Source organism: Pinus tabuliformis, chromosome 2_1 (assembly GCF_031772625.1).
Source record: "Pinus tabuliformis cultivar Carrire ecotype Pingquan chromosome 2_1, CPIR1, whole genome shotgun sequence".
Taxonomy (NCBI): domain Eukaryota; kingdom Viridiplantae; phylum Streptophyta; class Pinopsida; order Pinales; family Pinaceae; genus Pinus; species Pinus tabuliformis.
The window spans coordinates 274,404,664-274,425,263 of record NC_142299.1 but is presented as its reverse complement, the minus strand read 5'-3'; the positions used below and the strand labels follow the sequence as shown (position 1 = coordinate 274,425,263).

Below are 20,600 nucleotides of genomic sequence, written 5' to 3'. Positions count from 1 at the left end.
TTTCTATGTGCACATAAGTTGAAAAAGGTGTATGGTTTCTTTTATTTATGGAAAAAAAAGATAGGTAACAAGCTAACAATAAACCTACATGTTTAATTAATATAACTAAGATATGTTCTCTTTTAAATAAGTAATTGAAGAGCTAAGAGTTAATTAATGGCTTAATGGAGTCAAATATATAAGTGGAAGAAGCAAATAGAGTGGAAGAAATAGTTGGTAAATAATCACATGATTGTTTTCATTACCAAGGCTTGTAGGAAGAACATAACCCTTTACAATTTCTAACAAAAAAGAACTTAAGTACAATCCTCCCCAATTGAATGGAAAATGGACACTTGTGATCCAACCAAAAAAATATCCCATCATCATAGTACAATATGTTAGTGCTCAAATCATTTTCTCAAGAAATGAAAGGGGCAAAGGAACTAATCAACTAAGATCTAGTACACAATTGGTTGCCAAGAAACATAATCTTTCTCCTTCATAACTTGTAGAATATGAAGTTCAATTCTACATGGCTAAAGGAAGACAGTTATATGAAGGTAGTGAGTAACTATTTGAAGGCTCACCCAGTGGGCTCGGAAGGCCATATAGCTAAAGGTTTCACACGAAACATGAATGCCCTGAAGGAGCTCTCAAAAGATTGGGCTAGGAGGAAAAAAGAACCGGACGAGCACCAGCTCAATTTTGCAGAAGAAGAAATAGCCAAAATGGAGGAGGAATCGAAGGGGATACTAAGCTCTCAAGAACAAAAGGACAAGTTGGCTACCCTACTCCATAAAACGGCACAAGTTTTGAAAGACGAAGAGGAGAGTTGGAGGCTTCTTAGTCTAGCAATATGGCTCAAAGCAAGAGATGAAAATACTAAGTTCTTTCACAGACATGCTAATGGGAGAAAGGCGATTAATACCATTTGGGAGCTCAAGAAAGAGGACGGTACCCCCGTTAAAACCTTCCAGGGACTTGCATCCCTTGCAAGAGCTCACTTCCAAGAAATTTACAAAGAGCCCCCAATTGCTAACCTGGCGGAGGTCATGCGCATAGTTCAAAATTTCCCTAGGTTTGTGGATGAGGAAGCAGAGCAGGATCTGACAAAGGAGGTGACTCTGGGAGAGGTGGAAGCAACCCTCAAATGGCTAAAAAAAGATAAGAGTCTTGGACCAGATGGATGGACTGTGGATTTTTACTCTGCTTTCTTTGACATCCTGGGACCCGACCTCCTGAGATTGATTGAAGAATGCCGAATGAGGGGTAGAATGTGGGAGAGCTTCAACTCTACATTCATAGCCCTTATCCCCAAATCTGATAACCCCTCACCCTTTGATGACTTCAGACCCATCTCCCTATGCAACTTCATATACAAGATCATAGCCAAAATTATTGCCACTTGCCTCAAGCCCATTATTTCTGCCCATATATCCCCGGAACAATTTGCTTTCCTGTAGAATTGTCAAATCCACGAGGTTGTGGGCACTGCATAGGAACTTATCCACTCAGTTCAGACCAAGAAACTCAAAGGCATGATACTGAAAATTGACCTGTCCAAAGCTTTTGATATGGTAAACTAGATCTACCTCTGTTTACTGCTAACTCATCTCGAGTTCCCCTATTCCTTCATCAAATGGATCCTATGTTGTATCACGAATGTATCCTTTAGTGTGCTCATCAACGGCTCAGCCTCCCCTTTTTTCCATACAGAAAGAAGACTGAGGCAGGGATGCCCACTCTCTCCTCTACTATTCCTTCTTATCATGGAGGGTCTCAGTAGAACCATCGGAGAGGATTGCAGACAAGGGCGTATAAGGGGAATAAAAATTACTGATGACTGCACCCTTACTCACTTGCTTTTCGTGGACGATGTATTGATCATACTAAATGGGGGCATTAGGGACACCACCTCTTTACACCATTCCATCGGCATCTTCCTTAAAGCCACAGGTATGGTATTGAATGAGGCAAAGTCTACTATTACTACCATTGGTTGCTCCCCACATGAGTTCCAATTTGTCCTCAGGAGATTTAACTTTACTGAAGTTCCTATTGAAGAAGGGTTGAGGTATCTTGGGTATAGGCTAAAACCCCTTGGCTACAAGATCGCTGACTGGACGTGGCTCATATCAAAAGTGGAGAAATGGCTCAACATTTGGTACCACAAATATATCTCCAGAGAAGGGAGGTTGATCCTAATCAAAGGGTTTTAGAAGCCACACCTATTTACTGGATGACATTGGCATGGATCCCAGAGGCATCCCGTCTCATCTACAAAACATATGTTGTCGGTTCCTATGGAAAGGGAATCAGCCAAGGAGAATCTTTGCATGGACAAACTGGGATTCTCTGGCCCTACCAAAGAGCTAGGGAGGTTTGGGTATAAAGAGGCTGGATACCTTCTCAAAAGCCTTGGTTGCTAAGTTAGGGTGGCAATTTCTTATCAACAACAGTCTATGGATGAAGGTAGCAGTGTCCAAATACATCCATCCATCAAGTGTGCAAGCATGGATCAAACAAGACACAAGGATGAGTAACATCTCCATCATATGGAATGTAGTCTGTAACACTAAGGAGCTCATTCGAAGCGGTCTGACTTGGAGAATTCAAGCAGGGGCACAGATTCAGATAGGCATAGACCCATGGGTGGGATGTGGTAATGCACACAGGCTTTTGGAGGGCCTGAGAGGTCATTTACAGGCCAATGGCATATTGTACATTAATCAAATCGCAGACGAGGTACATACTACCATTTTCCAGTAAGCTTGGAGAAATGTCACAGACCTGAATATTCTCTGATGCTGGCAGCAGGAATGGCGCAATTACACAAATTCTTTGACAGAGGCTCATATTAGAATAACCAAGGGCGAAGACGAGCTCATCTGGGCACATGCAAAACATGGTACCTACTCTCCCAAGATAGGCTATCAAGTGCTGATGGAGAGACACAAGCCATAGGAACTGGTGTAGTGGTGGAAATAGATGTGGAAGTTGAAGTTGCCCCCTCGAACCAAACTGCTCATGTGGTCTATCTTGTGCAATAAAGTCCTGACTGGGGCCAACCTGATGAAAAGATCATTCTTATGGCCATTCTGGTGCCATCTCTGTAAAAGCGACAACGAGGATACCGACCATTTCTTTCTCCACTATCCATGTGCACAAGAACTTTGGAATGGCTTCCTCAATTCAATCTCCTCTGCTAAGAAATGGCAGGTCTCTCATCTCACAGTAGCATTGAATAACTGGTGCTCCTCCACTTCTATCAGACAAAATAACATCCCGCTCCTTATTAGTTGGGCCATATGGATCACTAGGAACCAATCTATATTCCAACAAAAACCCCCCCACTGGCCCTCTATCTCTACCAGACTGCTAGTCGACTACAACTCCATCCACGAAGAGGACGAACAGTCAACCCATAGGAATATCACACAAGAAGTTATCAACACTGATCATCCATGAGCTTATTTTAATGGATCAGCTCAGGAGGCTGGTTGTGGAGGGGGGGCCATTCTTCATCTGTCTGAAGCACATGTCTATAAAATTCAAATGGGATTGGGAAGGGGTACAAACAACTTTGCAGAGCTCACAGCAGCCAAAAACCTCATTTATTTTCTTTGTCCAAAAACTGCCTTCATTTACAGCTATTCAGAGACTCAAAAATCATATGCAATTGGATACACAAAAAATAACAATGCAATGCATACTCTCTAAAGCATATTTTGGATGAAACACTCAGACTCATAACATATTTTGATGTCTTCTCATGTCGTCACATTTTCAGGCAATGCAACACAGTTGCTGACATCTTATCCAAGGAGGCTACGCACAGGGACGACACCACATGGTTGATCATGGAGGAAAGAGACGGCAACACCTACTAGTACTACCACAGACCATTTATAGAACCTGGCATTTAACAAATCTCCAACAGTTTTTTGCTGTTTTGCACTTTTGGATCCATAGTTTTGAATGACCATATGTAATTATTCATTGTTTATTTACTTTATCTTACAGCACAGTAAGGCTCTCTGTGAAGAGCTTCATATCATAGACTCTTAATTGAAGCCTCGTACATGAGGTGGAACTCAGTTTGAAATGTTTTTGGTTGTAGACAGGCATAGGCTTGAATATTGTATATGCAATGCATCTGCAAAATGAAGTTTCTCATCAATAAAGAAATTGCAACTTTTTCCATGAAAAAAAAAAAAAAAAAAACTTGTAGAATATCTAGAAAAATGAAAGAACCAGAAGAGAACAAAAAAGATAAGTAAAGAGAAAAAATAAAAATATAATGTTTGAAGTATAACATTCCTCATATGATAAAATAGTAGCTACATGAATAACCTCCTTCAAAAGGACAACTTCCTCCAAAGATAGTAATCACATTTTTATGACCACCACCCCTACCCATTCTACAACATACTTTTCTCATTACTAATGACAAATTCAATTCCCTAAAAAGTGGCTCTATGTTGAATGTTCCAAGGATAGACTTTACCATGCTAAAAATTTACTCCAAGACTAAGGTGCGTGGGTTTAAGAGGGGAAAATCCCAAATTTCAACCATGCTAAAACCTAGAAATATACTCCAAGGCTAGGGCAGATGGGTCTAAGAAGGGAAACTGTGAAATTTCAAGCCTAAAATAAGTAACACATAAAGGCCAACAATAACATGGCAACAAGCATAATTTTAGGAAAATAAAAACTCTTAAAATAGTAAGAAAGTCTCTAAAGTAGGGTGTGCTCTAATTACAAAAGAAATCATTACACAAAAATTAACCACTTTGGACTCATGCAAGTACCCCCTAAGTGCTCAAGTCTAACCATCTATTTCCTATTAAATATATGCATCTCAAAATTAGTAAGTGGTTATCTAAGAGGGTGAATAAAGCTTTATGCTTAGTATAATGATAAATTAGATCTCATGAATTGGACTAGGAAATCATTAATTAGGGCCCATGATTTGAGACCATATGAGAATGTCTTTACCCTCATTATTATCTAAAAATAGAAAACATCTCCTTGTTGGCCCACAAGCCCAATACAGACCATGTTAAAACACAATCAATGGTTTAAATTTGAAAGTGCTTGGAAAGACTTGGAATTATACAATGATGTTGAATGTCACACTAGGTATCTCAAAAGTATAGTCACCCCACTAAAAGTAGCAACACCTCCAAATATGATGAAACTTGAACCACAAGAAAATCTCCCAATTGAGTCCTCACATATGTAATTATCTCGTTCATTAGGCAACTTTAAAAATGGCTAAAATTAGAAATTATTAAAAATAAAAAATTTGCAGTTTTTCTTGAAATTTGAACTCCATACAAATCTCTCAAAGGATGTTCAAACCTATAATCAAACATCAAAGAAAATAACCATGCAAAACCAACCTAATCATATCCTTTGGGATATTTGACCTCCCATACCTGTTGTGAATACCACAATGACTAACTTGTAATTATGAGACATTATCTACCATTGAATCACCTATCCACCTGAACATGTGTTGTAACTTATGAATGTAACTATGTGAATAACATTTTCAAGAAATTACCAAACCATTTATCCCCGCGTAACAATACATGTGCCAAGATCAAGTTTCTGATCTTAGATGATTAGTGATCTTAGTTGATTAGTGCCTTTGCCCCTTTCATTTCATATTCTTTTCTTGAAAAAATGATTTGAGCACTAACATATTGTACTATGATGATTGGATACTTTTTGGTTGGATCATGAGTGTACATATCCCAATCAATTGGGGAAAATTGTACTTAATTTATTTTTTGTGTACTATGATGATTGGATACTTTTTGGTTGGATCATGAGTGTACATATCCCAATCAATTGGGGAATATTGTAATTAATTTCTTTTTTGTTCGAACTTGTAAAGGGTTATATTCTTCCTACAACCCTTGGCATTGAAAACAATCATGTGATTCCTTAGCAATTATTTCTTCCACTATACTTGCTTCTTCCACTTATATTTTCTACTCTATTAAGCCATTAATTAACTCTTAGCTCTTAAATTACTTATTTAAAAGAGAACACATCTTAGTCATATTAATTAGGCATGTAGGATTATTGTTTAGCTTGTTACCTATTTTTTTCCATAAATAAAAGAAACCATACACCTTTTCACCTTATGTGCACATAGGAAACTAAAAACCATTTTTAAAAAGCTAGAAAAACTAAATAATGAAACTTTGACACGTATCCTCCATTCAAAAGGAAATATGCTCACATTTCTAGAGGTGTAGAAAGAAAGAAGAAAGAAATTATTTTAACGTCCATGAGGCTAAAGGCAACCTATGGGACAGATTGATTCCTCATCTGCTTGATGTATTCGGCCATTTTTCTGTGAAGCTTCACAATAAATGTTCCCAGCTTATCAACAAACCCCTCACTAAATAGATTATCCCAAGAGATCGCTGCTAGCATATCTGCATAACTTTCCCTGTTGTCTTTGAAGGCCTCACATTCTAAAATGAAATGTTTTTCTGTTTCCACTTTTCCGGAAGAACAAAAAATGCATATCCTTTCCTCCCACACTTCCTTTGGCCTTTTCCAGCACGCTGTTTCACAACGAAGTTGATGAGAATTAGTCCTTAACTGAGCAATAAGAATTTTGGCTCTCCAAGAGATATTGGCCTCTATGTATGCTTTTGGTTGATGATTATGAGTGGGATTAAACACTTCAATATAGTAATTTTTATTTCTTCCTAGCTCCTTATCCCAAGTACGTTTGTGGAACTTTTCCAAAACAAAAGATTTTATCTCTTTGTCTTTTATGGGACACGCATTCAAGTAAATACCCCATTTACTAAACCATTTGTTATGTTGTTGCATCCAAGTTTTTTTTCTCATGCACAATCTATCATTAAAGACAACCTTAGGCCATCTACCATCTTCCATTTGTTCAATTTTTTTTAAATACCTTATGACTCGCACCATAGCAATTGCTTCAATGGGAGCAGTCCATGTTTCACTTAACAAGATATCATAAGGAACTGCACTTTTAATCTTAAATTTTTTTGTGATCAAATGCTTCTGAATTTTTTCAATTTGTCTCCACTGCATGTCGGAGGTACTGCGAGCCCATAGTTCACAACCATAGAGAATCACTGGAATCACTAGAAGCCCAAAAAGAGTTTGAGTGGTCTTCCAGTCCCATAACTCTGTCTCTCTACACCTATTTTGAAAAGCATAAAATGCTTTCCAACCCCCCAAAGTTATTTTCTGTCTACAACCATTCCAGCGTAGATTTTTGTTGAAGTCAATCCCGAGGTATTTGTAATCCGCAACTTCTTCCAGAATGTTGCCTTCAGAGTAGAACTGATGTTGGTTATGTTTTCTTTTCTTAGACAAGACCACTACTTTTGTTTTGTTGATATTGACTTGCATCCCCACACTTCTACAAAAATTCTCAAGGGATAATAAGTGCTCTTACAAACCAAGGGCTGATTTAGCAATCAAAATAAGGTCATTTGCATACAAAATAAGCCTTATAACAAACTTGCACAAATAGATACCATCACCCCCTTGCGAATTTAACCACTCCTCAAGCTTGTCAATATATAAACCAAAAAGAGTAGGAGACAGTGGGAAACCTTGCTTGACCCCGATATCGCTTCTAAAACTTTCATAAATGCATGTTGAAGTTATAATTTTTACTTTCACATCTTCATACAACCTATGCATAGTTTCTCTCAATGTTTAGGAACCCCAAGTTCCTCCATTCTTTGCCAAAATTTATCCCTAGGAACCGAGTCAAAAGCTTTTCTGAAATCAACAAAGCAACAAAATGCTTCTTCCTTTTTCTCCCAAACTTTTTCAATGATGTGCCTTAAAGTTATGCAATGATCAACTATGGAATGTTTAGGTCTAAAACCTGCTTGCCCTTTAGCATGCTTATCTCCTTCTTCTCCCCACTTACTAATTTTTTTTTCTAGCATGCTTCCAAATAGCTTTGCAAACAAAGGGTTTATCATGATGATCCTATAATTGGAGGGATTATTGACATTACTGCTCTTGAAAAGAGGTATTGCTAAACTAGTTGACCAATCTGTGGGGAGCCCTTGTTGTATGATGTTGAAGATTTTTGTAATGTGAGGTGCAAGAATCTTTGAGCCCCACTTTAGATATTCTGCTTGGAGTTCAGCTAAGTCTTTTTCATCTCCAACGCCCAACTTCTTGATACCCATATCTACCTCTTGTACCATGAAGAGTTCAGTATCAGTGTTGACCAAGGGGGGAGGGTCAACCTTGGGAACCTACTCATAGAGTTTTCTTGCATAATCAAACCATTTAGAAGCTATAATATTATTTCCAATTTGTATCTTTTTCGGTTGGAGATCCTTCCAAAATAATTTGGGATTATTTTTCCCAAGGACGATTAGTTCTTCCCTCCTTGAAACCATGAAATCAACGTTTTTCTTGCTTAATAACTGCTTGTATGATTTGAGCTTTATGTTATCCTTGTTTGACTCTTTCCACATTCTCCTTGCCTTTTTGCATTCCTTGTCAAACCAAGCATTAACCAGAAAGAAATTTGTTTCAGACTTCTTAATTTTTTTTCTTTTGCACTTTGCAAGTGCACATTGAATTAAATGTGTTAATTCATGACTATGAAGGCTGTGACTTGTAATTTTATAATTCTCAAAGAGCCTCTCTAGCGTCATTTTGAAGGTATTACAATTTTTTGGCGTCAAAAGAATTCTTCCCTGTGGGAGATTTTGTTGGACATGATGAATTTTTTACTCTAATTTTTTTTCCAATCCAAAAGAAACATAAGTAAATTAGCTTGTGATCTAATTTCAAATCCCACAGCTGATCTCCAACCAAAAATTCTTCCATTTTCTCACACAAACCATGCGAGCAAATTACATAATCTACCACACTTGCTCCATTGTAAGTATTGCAAGTGAAATTACCAGACTTTGCCCATCTAGTCAAGCCATTACAAATGACTAAATCAAAGGCCCCACATAGAGTAAGCAATTGCTCACCAAAGAGATTGCAGCCCTTGTCCTCTAAAATTCTTTCCCACTGATGATTACTTTCTTCTATAAGCCAAATAGGGTCACAATCATCTTTACAACAAAGAATGCTAGCTTGCTCACTTGTATTCCTAGCATTGAAATCACCCACTATAAGGACTTCACCTGGCTGCAAATATGTTGCAATATCCATTTTTAAAGTTGCAAATGGATCTTTATGGTCAAGCCCTCTACCTTTGTAGATTTTTGAAACCTGTGGCGCAAAATAACATGCTGCAATTCTGATGTGGTTTCCATTTTCTGATATTTTAAACCAAATGAATTGCTTATTTGAGTCTTATTTTTCTAACTGAGTAAGACGACCTTCTTTCTCCCTTACTAAAACCATGATATCCCTGTGCCCTTTTCCATTTCCTACTGCCTTGTTCCACACTACCATATTCCAATATCCTTCAAACAAAGGTGTCTTGCACCCTTCATGCTCATGTATTTCTATGAGCCAAATTATGTCTCTATTTTCCGCAATAGGCCCTAACCCAGGTCCTTGTCTCCATAGGTAACCTCTTTAGTTCCAACAAAATAATCTTAAGGAAAATTGGGTATGACTTGATTGCTATTTATTTTGACATGCAAGACTCACATTTGAGTCTTTGTCCCTGTTTTCCCATACTGACCTTGCTTTCTGATTTCCTATTGAAGAGTTTGTTGCCTCTCCTTTATTACCATCTTGTTGCTCTGTTCTAGAAGGACGTACAAATTGCGCTATCATAGCTTTGCCTTTATAAATCCATGCTCTTTTTCCTTCATCTCTTGATGCCCTAACCTTTAAAAGTTCCTCCCTTCTTTCCTCCTGTTGTTTTACAATTAAATCTTCTTCTAGGAAAAAATGAGAACCCCTCAAGAGATGTTTCTTGCTTAGAATAATATATTTATCATTCAATCTAGGCATAATGACTTTTAGGGGCCTAGCTCTCTCCCCTTTAAACTTACCCACCCTCCATGCTTGACATATTTGTCCTTGCCATAGCAACTTGTCATTCAAGAAGTCTCTTGCAAGGTCAAGAGTACATTCATTTTTCCCATAGTCTTTCACCCCTTTAATAATTATGTTTGTTGTCCTGTTTTTTCTTTCCTTGCCTTCACTATCTTGCATGTTGTCAACCTAAATATTTGTTTTTCTTTCCTTATTAGCAGAATTGCTAATAACTTGAGCCCAAGTTTTGGAAACTTTGGTGGAATCTCCTTTCGTTTCTTCTCTTGCGTTCTCTTCATGGTTGTTTATTTGAACAATCATTTTCCCTTTATCCTGGGATGATTTCACATTCACCACCTTTGTACTTTCCACTATAGATTTCTTTATGTTTTGCACGTTCGCCTTCATGCATTTCCATTCTGTCTTCCCTATCAATAGAGCTTCCTGTAGCAATGCCACTTGTTCTTTTAAAATTTTATTGCTTTCTTCTAACGTATTGTTCTCAGCCATTATTATATGAATTTTATGATCTCTTTCCTACCCTTTAGCTTCTAAAACCTTCAAAATTTGTTTTGCATTTAACAATTCTTTCACATAAAGATCAGATGACTAGGTGAAAGGTGTGGATGTGGGACTATATAAGACAAAATCATCAATGACTTTTCCTTTGGACTTATTGTTGCCACGTGCTTGTGGAGGAGACTTGTTTGAGTGCTTTTTGAGAAGGGCATGATTACTTTTATTTTGAGATAGTTTCTTCCTTGCTTGCTCCGATTTTAGATGGGTTATTCTTCATTTTTAAATGCCCCGATATTGTTTGGCATTGACCCAAACCCACTTCCCAGCTTTGGTGGATGAGGCAATTTTCACTTGTCCTAAATCATTTGTCTCCACATGTTCTGAAATTTATGGTTCCTTTGTCATGTTTGAATGCATTTGCTACTGCTTGCTCGCTGCTCGATACTTCTGCTGCATAAAAACTCCCTACTCTCACACTGCTCATTTCTCACTGTACACTGCTCACTGCTCTCACTGCTGCCCACACTGCTCACACTACTCTGCTCTGCTCATACTGTGGACCACATTTCTCGCACTGCTCACCACACTGCTCAATGGTTGGACAAAATCCTCTAGCCAATTCAAACCCAGCTGCTTAATAATTCTTCCATTGTTTTCTTGGAATTTTTTATGGTTTAGCGATGTCCTTTGCACTGCTTGCGATAGAGGGTGAAACTGTAAATCTCTATGGTTTATTTATTAGTGTGCGCAATGTTGCGATGATAGTATTAGTCCTTCAGAAAATTTTCATTCAAGGTAGTTTCAGAATATTCATCGACAACGAAGTTCCTGGCAGACAATCGGCTCTTGCAAACTGATGAAATAGCTTAAGCACTAGTGCAAATGTCTGTGAACCCCTTGACCAAACTGTTCTTCTTAAAGATCCCAAAATATGCACCTTATGTTGAACTTTTAACACCAGGTATGATTTCATTTTCTCACAATTATTTTATACATTGAAAATGCAGCAATGGAATTTGTAGCAATTTGGCCACCCTCAGAAATTCGACTTGCACAGTTTTAGCACCACTGTAGCAACTTAGCCTGCCTGCTAAGGCACCGATGAAGCAAACACTTCATAGAGCAAGTGAGAGTTCCCTGCAATGAACCCAATTCAACCATAAATCGAAGTGGTGTATGGCATGATCAAGACATATGCATCCTGCCAAAAAAATACAATACTCTTCATGCAAGAAAAGATGGACCTCGCAAAATGGCCTACTGTAAAGCAGACATGGAATTGATGTTCCACTAACTCAAGTCAGTGTCTCCCCAGTTTATAGTGTCGTCGGGTCTGCCACATCGCAATCGCGCAATTTCCTACCACATACACAAACATTAAGCCTGCCGGTCCTTGCCGATTGTGATTTTCGATGGATATTCGGTGCCAACGGATTATGGCCCACCGCGCAGAAAAATTCTCGCTCAGTTAGCAAATTTTTGGAGCGAAATTGTGGGTTCCTATCGGATGTGGAAAAATTTATGGAGCAAATAATGGGAAAACAAGGGAAAGTCATAACTTCTTTAGTTTTCCACCAAATTGGATGCAAAAAGAGGCTATATGGCCATTTTTTGAACATGTTGGACTCATTGGAGCAAGGTTTAGAACCATTTGAGCATTGTAAACACAAATTTTTATACTTTTCACCATAATAAAGAGGCCCAACCCATTGGAAGCTAGAATAAGGACACGTAGCCAGGAGGGGTGAATTACTTTATCATGTGCTTGTTTTTGATGATGTTCTGTACATGTTTATGTTGTTTTTTAGTTTCTGATTTATGTTAAATTTCTCATAAAATTAACATAAAAATTCTTCATTTCACTGGAAAAAACTCATGAATCCTTAAGCACAACAAAAGAATTTTGTTTATAATCTGAGGAATATCTTAGCACTACTAACTAATATTCTAAATTATATAATGTACCTACCATATTTTTTTCCCAAAAAACATTATGTTCTTTACAACACTCTTTTTTTAATAATCTCGTTTACTTATTTGTTTAATTAGAAAATCGATTTAATTTAGATTATTTTACAATGACTATTCAATTTTGATTATCACTAGGGAATACCCACTGTGATGAAAGGGAGGCCAACCCTTGTCACCTAGAACAAGAGGATCTACGATCCTCAGTGATGTGGTCTCAGGTTGTCCTTGGTTACTTGGATGATTTGAGCACCAACATCTTTTGGCGCCATTGTCGAGGAACGAAGATTAATTTTTCGTTTTTCTTGGTAACTGATTGAATGGTTAGGTTTGTGACCTATTGGTGAAGTTCAAGGTCATAACATCAAGCACCATAAAAGTTTTTCAAGTGTATATCCTTCCTGATTTACAATTCCTAGTGTTTATTTCTTAGATTGCATCATGTTTTTCTCCTTTGTATTTTTCTCAAATTGCAGTATTTCCAAATGAGTTACCAGATATAAACATATGGGATACCTACCTACCTTTTTTTTGTGAAGACGAAGACAACGATATGATTGAACACCTACTCCTATTCCATGATTCCCTTCCTAGGATGGGGGCAAACATGAGGACGTATAGATGAAATTATTCATGATGTCGTTGGAAGGCAGATCTCGACAATGGTATAGGAAACTCCCTCCAGCAGGTATTTTATCTTTAAAGGATTTTCATACAATTTTTTAAGAACATTATGTAGCTATGTATCCCTCTAATTCACTTGTTGGAAATTTTTGTTGTTTACTAGATGAACATTGTGATGATTCTCATTCAGGATTTCAGGAAGATGAATCTTATATTAATGATGGAATAGTGAGTTCGCAAGATGACGGTTATAACAAAAAATCCTTACCCTCTCTTTGTTTACTAAATGAGATTTTAGATGGACTAGGTGTAACATCTGGTGTTGAATGCCAAGAAAACCTTGAAAAACCTAATAGTTTAACCACTAATGATAAATATGATTTCTTTTCTTTTGTTTTTGATTATCCTAAGAGTAATGTTTATAAAGTTTGTAAAGTAAATGATGTTAAATGAGAAATTATACCTATAACCATATCACCATCACTCATTTATGATTACGTAGATGAATCATCAGTAGTCAAAGATCTTGTTTTATCTAATGAAATGATGTGGTGATATCTTTAGTAATTTTGATTCTATCATATGTCACTGGATGTTTGAAGGGCAAGAAACATGGAACCCTTGGAACTTCAAAGGGAAGTTCTTGAAGGGAACGACCAACATGGCACCCTTCGCATAAAGAAAGAACTGATTGATGTGACACCCTTGGAACTTCAAAGGGAAGTGTTTGAAGGGCATGACCGAATTGGCACCCTTGCATAAAAAAGAAACCATTGAAATATAATTAAGATAAGGTAATCATACTAATTCACATAATGAAGTAAGTGTGATTTTAAAACCAAGTAAACTAAATCAAGAGTAAATATTGGGGTAAAGAGGGATTAGGAAGAAATAAAAGATTGGACCAATTAAGAACTCTACCCTTCCCACATTTGGAAAACCTTAGGTAGAGAATGTGCATATAAAGTAACTCCAAAGTACATAAGGTTTTAGTAATCAAAGGGGATAAAGGGGCATAGAGTTAATTAGAAACATTAATCCTAGAATAGTCTAGCCTTATTAAGAACAGATGGCGGAGAATGAAAATAAAGATCAATAAATTGAATTAGAGAAAATTTAGAAAACCTCTATGTGGCAAGAGCCAACAAAAGGATATCCACCTAAGAGTCAATTTGAGTTAAACTAAGATGTAGTCGAGGGACCAAATATGAGACATATCAGTTGACTTCAGTAATGAACACAAATTAAGGCATAGAAAAGGGGGATCCAGAGACATCTAGGACAAGAAATAGGAAGTCATGTTGGGGTGAGGAAAAATATTATTTTTGAGTAAAAATTTAAGTACAAGAAATTAAGAGAGCCTTGGTGAGAGGGTAACACATGGGTGGGTGAATAATCAAACTTTTAAATTAATAAAAATAGTTATTTTGCATGAAGTTCCAAGTATCCCCTATGAAGCCTCCTATAAAAGAAGGAGCAAGCTATGGGTGAAGGGATATTTTTGGGCCCTATTGTTGGATGGACAAGATAATTCTATTGCCTCTGACTACAAAGACTAAATTGACTTTGGTGAGGTGTAGGTGATAAGAGAGGGAGCTCTTGAGCTAGGAGTGCTTTCCTTCATTAACTAGTATTTCTTTTTCTACTTACAACCAAATTACAGTGCAATGGCCTGTGGGGAAGAAGAGTACCCAAGGAGTAGGTGGGGAGGTTAGCCAGCAAGTTTCCAACATTCTGTCGAGACACATTATCCTTCACACGGGGATGCGAGCAACAATAAGGGAGCACAAGAGACAACAAATCCGAGAATCAAAACCCCACTCCTTGGTAAACAATACCTTGCGTATTCATAAAATTTGTTTTATGATTATCAGTGTATCTATAATGACCTGATTATAAAAGTGAATGTTATGATAGTTGAATTGCAATGTCAGGAGGTAAGCAAGAGGCTCATGACCTCCCCAAAGAAGGATTATGCTTCGGCGCATTCAAATTATACAACCCAAATTGAAAGCAAGTCTTCTCTAGCATCTTTAATTTAGCCATGAATTTTCCTTCTTATGTTAATATGGTTTTATTATGTTAACTTTCAATATAATTATTATTAATACAATTCAAACTCATAATACGTTTTTATTATGAATAACAAACATGGTTACAAACAACAAACATATATGTTTCTGCCAATTAAACGATGAATTTCATCTTTTAGTAGAATTGTTTCTTAAATATTTGTAATTTTTTTAATTATAATATAAAAAATTAAATATAACAAAAACACAAAATGTAATACCTATTAAAATTGAGTGTATATTTATATTTACTTATAATTATTAAAGATATTTTGACTTTTATAAATATTTATAAGTTAAATATAAAAAAAAAGGTTAAATCTTAAATAATAATAAAAAATGATAAAATTAAATATTTATTTATATTTATTTATAATTAAAAAATATTTATTATTATCGTTTTTATTTAATTTACGTTAATTTCATATTTAATTGGTAAAAAACTAAATAAGTTTTTAAAAAACTAAACAAATCAATTCAACTTCAAAAATATTACTTTAATTGATTCAATTAATTTCATTAAACATATTACTAATACTTAGTTCATTTTAAACATATAACTAATTTTCATATTTAATGAAAATATAATCATGAGAAAATTTACTAAAATATCTTTTAAATATATACTGCATAATATTTTACTCCATTTCTTTCCTGCTTAAAAGACATTTTATGCATGGTTAAAGTTTAGTATGTCTTGTTTTAAATTACGAATTGAAAACTTTAATATCTATTTACTGTCACACCATTTTGCTTCAACCTCTCTTTTACACTTGGCGACACTTGAAGATTGTTGCATTTTTCAATATATAATTGTTGAAGCATTGGAAGACCACAAAGCCCTTCTATACTTCTCAAATTATCACATCAGATCAAGGTCACTAGTGTGAGTACACTCCTCTAATGTTAACTCATTTATGATGCTTTTTTTTTTCCTTTAATTTAGCATTTCATTTACACTATAAAGGTTGATTTTCTTTTAATAAAAAATGTTCACTCTATTTTAATTGTATTCTATATTTTCTAGTTTAAAATAATTTTACTTATTATTTTAAAAACTAAAATTTCATACTAGGGGAATCTCAATTAGCGATCGTCGTGTTATGAAGTATTATGTAAACCATGATATTCGAGGTTCAAATCCCCTATGAGTTAAGCCAACCAAAAAAACTAATTAAAAATAAAAATAATAAAAAAGATCATGAAACTATATAGTTAATTAAATTCATATGACAACCCAAAATAAATATTTAAATTCATAAAAAAACAACAACAACAAAAACTAGTTTAAATATTAAACTCATGAAATTTCAAAAAAAAAAAGGCAACTAAAATATTGTAAACAATTTTTCAAAAAAGTTTCATTATTTTAATACTTATAATATTTGAGGTTGTGACAACCATGAGATGTCAGTTGGCCACCAACTTGTGCAACACCTTATGACCCATTAATGTTATAGTTAGTGAAGTTGAGGATAATGATGATTTAGGGTGTAGACTGATCTAGGATGAGTATGAGCTCACTGAAAATCCTCTGTAATAAGATGCTAGCACGCAGGGATATAATGATAATGAGGATATCATGGCTGAAGGTTGTTGAGTTTTGTAGCTTGGGAGGTACTCCAAGCCCTAGGGTTCATGGTTTTGGAGGAATAGGCATCAAAAACATGGTTTGTGGGCTTAGAACCGAAGGTGTGGGTTTTGTACCCAAGCTTGTGGGTATTACCACAAAGAGATTTTGACGATTGGCACTTGGAAGATGTAGGGCACCCTTAGAGGAGCAAGGGGCCACTTAAAACACCAAGAGATGCCATGTAGTTTGGAAGATAAAAAATTATTTATGTGCTAGTTGGATTCACTCAACAAGAAGTCAAGTCGGCTAGGGTAAAATGTGCCCCAAGGATAGTTCGTTGGCACCCTAAAGGAAGCATATAAATATAAGTGATATTGAGGCAATTTGATCACATCCAAGAAGCATCAAATCACAAGATTGTCTGAGGGTTGCTGAGATCAAAAGCAGGGGCCAAGTTATTGTGGACAAGTTCTGGGCTGGTTTTGGCATATTTTGTGTGTGGGCAAACCATTGTTTGTAGGTTGCATCCTATGTAATCATTGGAGAGAGGGTTGAGCATTGTACCCTAGCTTGGGAAGGTGTCATGAGGCCTAAAACATGGTTGGTATTGCTCCAAGAAGGAAATGAGTAGGAGAAAAAGCAAGGAGGAAGGGAGCCACAACTGTGGAGAAGGTTTTGGGAGGAGAAATAAGGTGCTAAAGTAGACTGACATCAGCCCTAACCAGGCTTAAACCTACATCAAGAAGGACAAACCTAGAACAAGGTATGTTGTAATGTGTTTCATGTTGATTTGTTGCTAGAGGATAAGTACAGATTGGAAAAAATTGGTTGGGTGTCTCAAGGTTGTTGGAGGGTAACAAGGAGGTGCTCAAGGGAGCCCTAAGTGAAGTCTTTTGAAGGACAAAGAGGACTTCTAGGAGAGGTAGATTGTTGGAAGCTCTAGTGACTGATCTTCAAAGGACAAAAGAAGGAGGTCAAAGTGAGCAGTTGGATCAACCTAAGTTCAATGAAGAGAAGGACATCTTATAGTGATAGGTGGTAACCCTCCAACCCAAAGTTTGTATTCATTGGAGTAGCGTAAGAAGGCATTAGAGTGAAGAAATCCCAAAGGAGCTAAGGAGAAGCAATGGGTTGAGAGTTGTTCACAAACAGAGTTGTGAACAACTCAACCAGAGTCTCTATGTGTTGATGTGTTGAAGGACTAATGATCAACTATAGAGCAATTGGAGGAGCCATGTTTAGTGACCTAAAGAACTGAGACCAATAATAGAGGTAGTACTGCAAATTGGGAGAAGAAGGACCAATAGTTGTGTTCAAGATATGACAAGAGGAGTTATGATTATATACTACATTAGCTAGACCATCAGTGTATCATGTTCCTATATTATTGTACTAGTGGATGCATGAGGGACATTATCCCTGGTATGGGGGCCTTAGACAATTGTATTACAGTTTGTTAATATAACAAAGTAGGGTTGTTGAAAATTGTCTACATTTGTGCACGTGTTGATTTACTATTGTTTATATTCTTCTGTGTGGTATTTGGATTGGTAGTGTTAGTGATCCTAAGACCCTAACCTCGATTCTAGTACTATGGAAAAACAACAAAGGTGGTGGTCTAGAGAGGTACCAATGGAATTAATCCTTTCCTATGAATTAGATTCAATTATAAAGGCTATAGGGTACAAAACTAATATTTACCATTCCATATTATTTAAGCATACTTTGAATCATGGTAATTTGCTCGGCCTAATATGGGTTCTCTACGTGTTTGGTGGTCTCAAGGCACTAAACATGAGAGCTGTGATTCATAGCTAACCAAATGGTTGTTGGTTGGGGAGATTGGGTAAGGAGTTGGATTTGAGGCTCTTATGGAGAGGTGATAGCAATCATTTTTCTACTCTGGATAATAGAAGGGATATCCTACTCTAGCTTAGTCTTCTAAGTCAAATTATAGAGGGGATAACCTGCTCCATCTTGGTCTTTCAATTCAAATTCCTTTGACACTAATTTATGCATGAAGACATAATTACAAAGTGAAATTACATATGCAAATGAGGCCAAAACAAGAGGCTCGTGATCTCCCTTGAGAATAATGACGTTTAGTGGCATTCAAATTATACATTGTAAGTTGAAGGGAAATCTTAGCAACAAAAGAGTTATTCTATTCCAAGGTCCTCAAGTTTACAAAAGATCCATTGGTATAATTGGATCAAAGAGTTGAGGAAAAAAATTAGATGATTGGAAAATATATTCAAAAGGAAATAGAAGTTTGGTTTCAAGACCCATCATTTTTTAAGACTTTAGAAACACAACTATACCAAATTACTCATGTTTACTACATGGTAAAAGCAATGCTAACTAACACAATATTCTACAACATTATATCATACACAAAATTGTTTATGATAGCTCAATGCTAAAAGAAAAACATATAGTGACCAATCAACAAACCAACCCCTAGAAGATACGTTTCCTCTCTCTCATCTCTAATTGGGTCGAGAGACACTCTACATCCTAGTACAGGGGAGATGTCTCTTAACGTTACATTTAAAAATAATAAAATAATACTTACATTAACAAATTAAATAATAGTAATAACAAAAAAGAATAATGTATGCCATAAATAAAATACTTCAATTTTCACCTTAATTTTATATCAACTTTATATAGAAAGATAAAATAATTGAAAATAAAAAATTACTTTTTAGCATGAGGGATGTGCAATTTATTCACTACTTAATATGGAGAAAAATTTAGTATGGGTTATAAATAAAATATTTCAATATACCAATTGAGTAAAATATATATATATATATATATATATATATAGATAGATAGAGAGAGAGAGAGAGAGAGAGAGAGAGTATTTCATTAATAGTTGTTTTCTAAAGAATTTGTAGGTCCTTGATGTTTAATATGGAATTGATAGGTAACATTTAAAAACATATTAATAATAAAAATAATTCAATGCCTATATATAAAGCTTTGAGATAGCTCAATTGGTTTGTCTTCTTGCGTTAATATAGCCTTTAATTGATATAATTAAATTAATAAATTATCCAAATTCATAATACATTTTTGTTGCAAACAACGAACATATATTATTATTATTATTATATCTAATTTTAAGGTCACGGTCAAGCCATACCCCAAATTGGTGTATGAGGTCCCCTTGTTTGTGGGACAATGGACCCACCTTCGTACAAGTTGATTCCTAAGTCTATGAAGGCATACATACTCTGCCCCTCTCATTTTTCAACCTCATTTTGAATAAATTATCCAAACTCATAATACATTTCTTTTGCAAATAGCGAAAATATATGTTTATATATGTTTATGCTGTTATTGAACTTAGGCTTCTGTGATCCATATCAATTTAGAGAAGAATCTTCGGCGAAAATATGTTTATGCTAATTAAAAAATATGTTTCATATATGTTTATGCTAATTAAAATACATGTTTATTTTTTAAAAGACCCTTTTCATAAATATTTATATTTTTTTGAATATAATATAAAAAACATTTAAATTAGTTTTTTTTTTTAATCTATAATGTATATTTATATTTATTTATTAAAAACTATTTATTAATTGATATAATTAAATTAATAAATTATCAAACTCATAATACATAGCTAAAATATATGTTTATATATGTTTATGCTAATTAAAAATATGTTTCATATGTTTATGCTAATTAAAATATATGTTTTATTTTTTGATAAGTATTTTTCATAAATATTTGTAATTTTTGGGGGAATATAATGTAAAAAACATTTTTAAAAAAATAGTGTATATTTGTATTTATTTATTAAAAACTATTTAACTTTTATACATATTTTTATTAATATTTGTTAGTTTTTTTGGGAATATAGT

At 35.3% G+C, this 20,600-nt stretch overlaps 1 protein-coding gene across 1 annotated transcript in view; it reads left to right on the top strand.

Moving 5' to 3' along the window:
- Window positions 1–497: 497 nt before the first annotated feature.
- The window catches only part of LOC149199839 (uncharacterized), a 77,623-nt gene continuing 57,520 nt past the window's right edge, over window positions 498–20,600 (top strand). The window contains exon 1 of the mRNA XM_089400734.1: window positions 498–1,251. Within this exon, the coding sequence (XP_089256860.1) occupies window positions 498–1,251 (754 nt within the window). The remainder of the gene's footprint in view (window positions 1,252–20,600) is intronic.